General features: G+C 33.5%; 1 protein-coding gene across 1 annotated transcript; it reads left to right on the plus strand.

The window, feature by feature from the left end:
• Nucleotides 1-2910, plus strand: LOC107629589 (uncharacterized). The gene is made up of 5 exons (XM_016332405.3): nt 1-385; nt 1313-1371; nt 1460-1536; nt 2044-2113; nt 2400-2910. The coding sequence occupies exons 3-5, from the start codon at nt 1483-1485 to the stop codon at nt 2657-2659; spliced, it is 384 nt and encodes a 127-aa protein (XP_016187891.1). The 5' UTR covers nt 1-385; nt 1313-1371; nt 1460-1482; the 3' UTR covers nt 2660-2910.
• Nucleotides 2911-3118: the final 208 nt, after the last annotated feature.

The raw sequence follows: 3118 nt of genomic DNA on the forward strand, positions 1-3118 counted from the left end.
CTTTTTACCCCAAATGAGAGGCGCTGCCGCTGAGTTAACTGAGGGAGAAACCACGAAACCCTAAGTTTTCTACCACCATTTTCGCCACCATTTCCGTTGCCGTTTCTGCCGCCGGCCGCCGTTATCACTGTCGTGCCTGTTGTAGTAGAGAGCTTCTGGATCGAGCCACCTCTTCTATCAACGCGTTTTTAGATCTGTTCTCTCTATACTGTCGTTGCTGCCACTGTTGCCACCGCAGTTTCCGCCGCCGTTGCCGCCACAATTTCTACCGTGGATGCCACCGTAGGTGCCGTGGTACAACGCATTTTTAGATCTGTTCACTCCCGAGCTTCTTCTTCAACGCCGCTTTCTCTCACTCCAATTCCTTTGAACTGCCGCGCCGCTGGTACTTCCTTTTCTTCTTCTTCTCTATTAATTTTCTGATATTTCTTCTTTATTAATAATAATTTTTTTCTCTGTGTCGTCTCCTCTGTTCTGTTGCAACTATTTTACAGGTATCTCCTCTTGTTCTTCAGTAATGTTTAACTGTTTATGTAGTTTATGTCTTGGCTTGATTATAGTTTTAGTTTGATTAAACTTTATTGTTGTTTTGATTACTAATTTTGTTCTTTATTGTTATTGACTGTCTATTAATAATATTGTATCACAAATTAGTGACCATTGTGCTTTAATTTTAGACTTATATATTATTAGTGATTATTATGTTTTAATTCTTTGTAGACATCATTAATTCATTATCTGAACAAAATGGCATTATTTGATTCACTGTTTTCTGTATAGTGTAGTGCAAGGTCTAATGGTTTTTTGGATTGGTCAACAAGATATTCTTATTTGATTCTCAGGATTTACGGTTTAGGTCCCATGTGCTTCTTGAAAAATTAGTTTCTATTTTCAAATGTTCTTTAACCATATTGGTCTCGAGGCTCTTTAATCTATGCATTAATTTGAGGTTATATACCTTCCATTTTGTTAAATCAATTATTTCCTAATCATTGTATTCTGTACTTATCTTCATCATTGTTCATCACATTTGTGTTTGTCAACAGGCAATATGTTATCTATCATATATTTTTACTGCTTCACTGATTTAGGTGAAGAGGAAAAGTAATTTTTCCCCCTAATTATCTGAAGCAACCAAACTGATGTTTACAATCAATAACATTTTTTAGGCTTAGGGAACTAGTTGTTATGGGAACGTGAATTCATGAAATATAATTTTGCATCTTTTGAGCTCGGAAAATTTTATATTCAGCTTCTTCTCTCACGTTCTACTATTTATCTTGTACTCGCTTCTCACTTTTCACTGAATTAGGCTGAAGAGTGTTATCTATCACTTTAGAGGAAATAGAGAATTTCCTCGGCTAAGAATCGGTTAGTTTTGTTGCAAAGTTGTTTCTTCTTTATCCCTAAATTTTATTATTATCACCATCATAATTATATTGAATTTGTCTCCTGTTAGGGATTGGAAGGCCTCCTAGGCAAATGGATCCTAAAGCATTCTTGCTTCAAAAATTCAATGTGACAGCTAGACAACAAGTAAGTTATCATACATTATTAAATGCATTTTGGGTTCCAATACTGTAACAGCTAGACGCAGTATTGCTCCTCAAGTTCTCAATTCAGTGCAATTGATGTCCAAGTACTATATTCTTAGGTGCTCTTGGAGCATGATGTGTAAGTTGGCATTCTGAAAAACATCATTACTTTCTGGCATAGACAATTGTGAATATGTTATATTGGCAAAGGGTTTTAATGAGTGGAAAGGAGCCCTAGGACTTTTAATGATTCCTTTCAAATATTGATTTTATTTGGGATAGGATTACCATTTTGGATTCCCTATGACGAAAAGCTCCTGCTTAAGGGTTTTTTGGTTTTTCCCTAACTTATGCAAAGGGATAATCTAGCATTGTTACATGGCTTATCACTTTAGGTGTTAATCATATATTTTTGTTTTTATATGAGGATGTCTCATCCTCTTCTGTATCTCTTTTTGATAAAATCTTCTTTTTAAATTATTTACTGTTTTATACATGTGCTGCACAGATAGCAAATCTTTTGGATTGCACTTCATGGTCAGGGGCTGGACCAGGGTTAATGAATGCAGTTACTCAAGGTGCTCTGCAGTACACAATTGGAGTAATAATATTATTGTTGCAATGCATGCTGAATTTGCATTATTGCAGCATAGTAATTCTCTTTTCTTTCTTTTCTTTCTTTTAATTTATCTAGGATTTTGTAGAATTCCAATGCCAAAAAAGTGAGGTAGATTCGTGTAGTTTATATTAGAGATATAAATATTCATGTCATACTTTTTATCGCATCGAAAGGTTTAGAGTTTAATACTTTGTTATTTCAAATTAAATCATGAAGCATTATCATGCACTGTATGTCTATATTAGATTTGAGATGGCGTGAGGTAAAGAAGGCAATTCCGCTAAAGAAAAGAAGAGGAGAGTTTGATAATAACATGGAAGAAAATATTAGCGACAGCAACAGAAAGAAGACGAACAAAATCCAGAGTCGTAGCAGCAGAACGAAGACGACTAAGATGAACATGGCGTGGGAGCAAGATGAAGACGCAATTATCAAAGATGAAGAAAAAGAAGCCGAGGAAGAAGTAGTAGCAGTAGATGAAGAAGAAGGTTTAATCCATGTTTAATCCATGGATATTTTCTGAGTATATGGGATGATGCTCTTCTACTCCCTTCTACTCTCTAAGGTTTGTACTTGTACCCTTTTCAATTTTAATGTTAATTATTCTTAGCCTTTTGTATTTGTTTTTTTATTGCTTTTCAGTAGTTGAAATAGAAAATATGTAATCTACAGATTCAAAAAAGAATAGAAGAAATGGCTAGTGTTGGTTTGGACACTAATTCACTTGAGATATATATTTATGTACATAGTGTTCATTAATTATTATATGTTTAATACATGTTATTTTTAATATTTTGTTGTTGTAATTAATGTGATTGAAAAATGATGGTAATGTACTATATTGATTTTGTTTTAAAGTATTTCTTTTGTTTAAATATATAATATTTTAATTTTCTTCTACATTTTTAATGTCTTGTTTAAGTATTTCTTTTAAATATTAAATGATGAGTAGTATAATAATGAC

Source organism: Arachis ipaensis, chromosome B3, assembly GCF_059453495.1.
Source record: "Arachis ipaensis isolate K30076 ecotype BB chromosome B3, ASM5945349v1, whole genome shotgun sequence".
Classification (NCBI taxonomy): domain Eukaryota; kingdom Viridiplantae; phylum Streptophyta; class Magnoliopsida; order Fabales; family Fabaceae; genus Arachis; species Arachis ipaensis.

Excerpts from the sequence above, each read along its gene's own strand:
- LOC107629589 (XM_016332405.3), top strand. The coding sequence starts at position 1,483 with ATGGATCCTAAAGCATTCTTGCTTCAAAAATTCAATGTGACAGCTAGA. Across the intron at positions 1,537-2,043 it reads ATGTGACAGCTAGACAACAA|ATAGCAAATCTTTTGGATTG; the intron begins GTAAGTTATCAT and ends TGTGCTGCACAG. Across the intron at positions 2,114-2,399 it reads AATGAATGCAGTTACTCAAG|ATTTGAGATGGCGTGAGGTA; the intron begins GTGCTCTGCAGT and ends TGTCTATATTAG.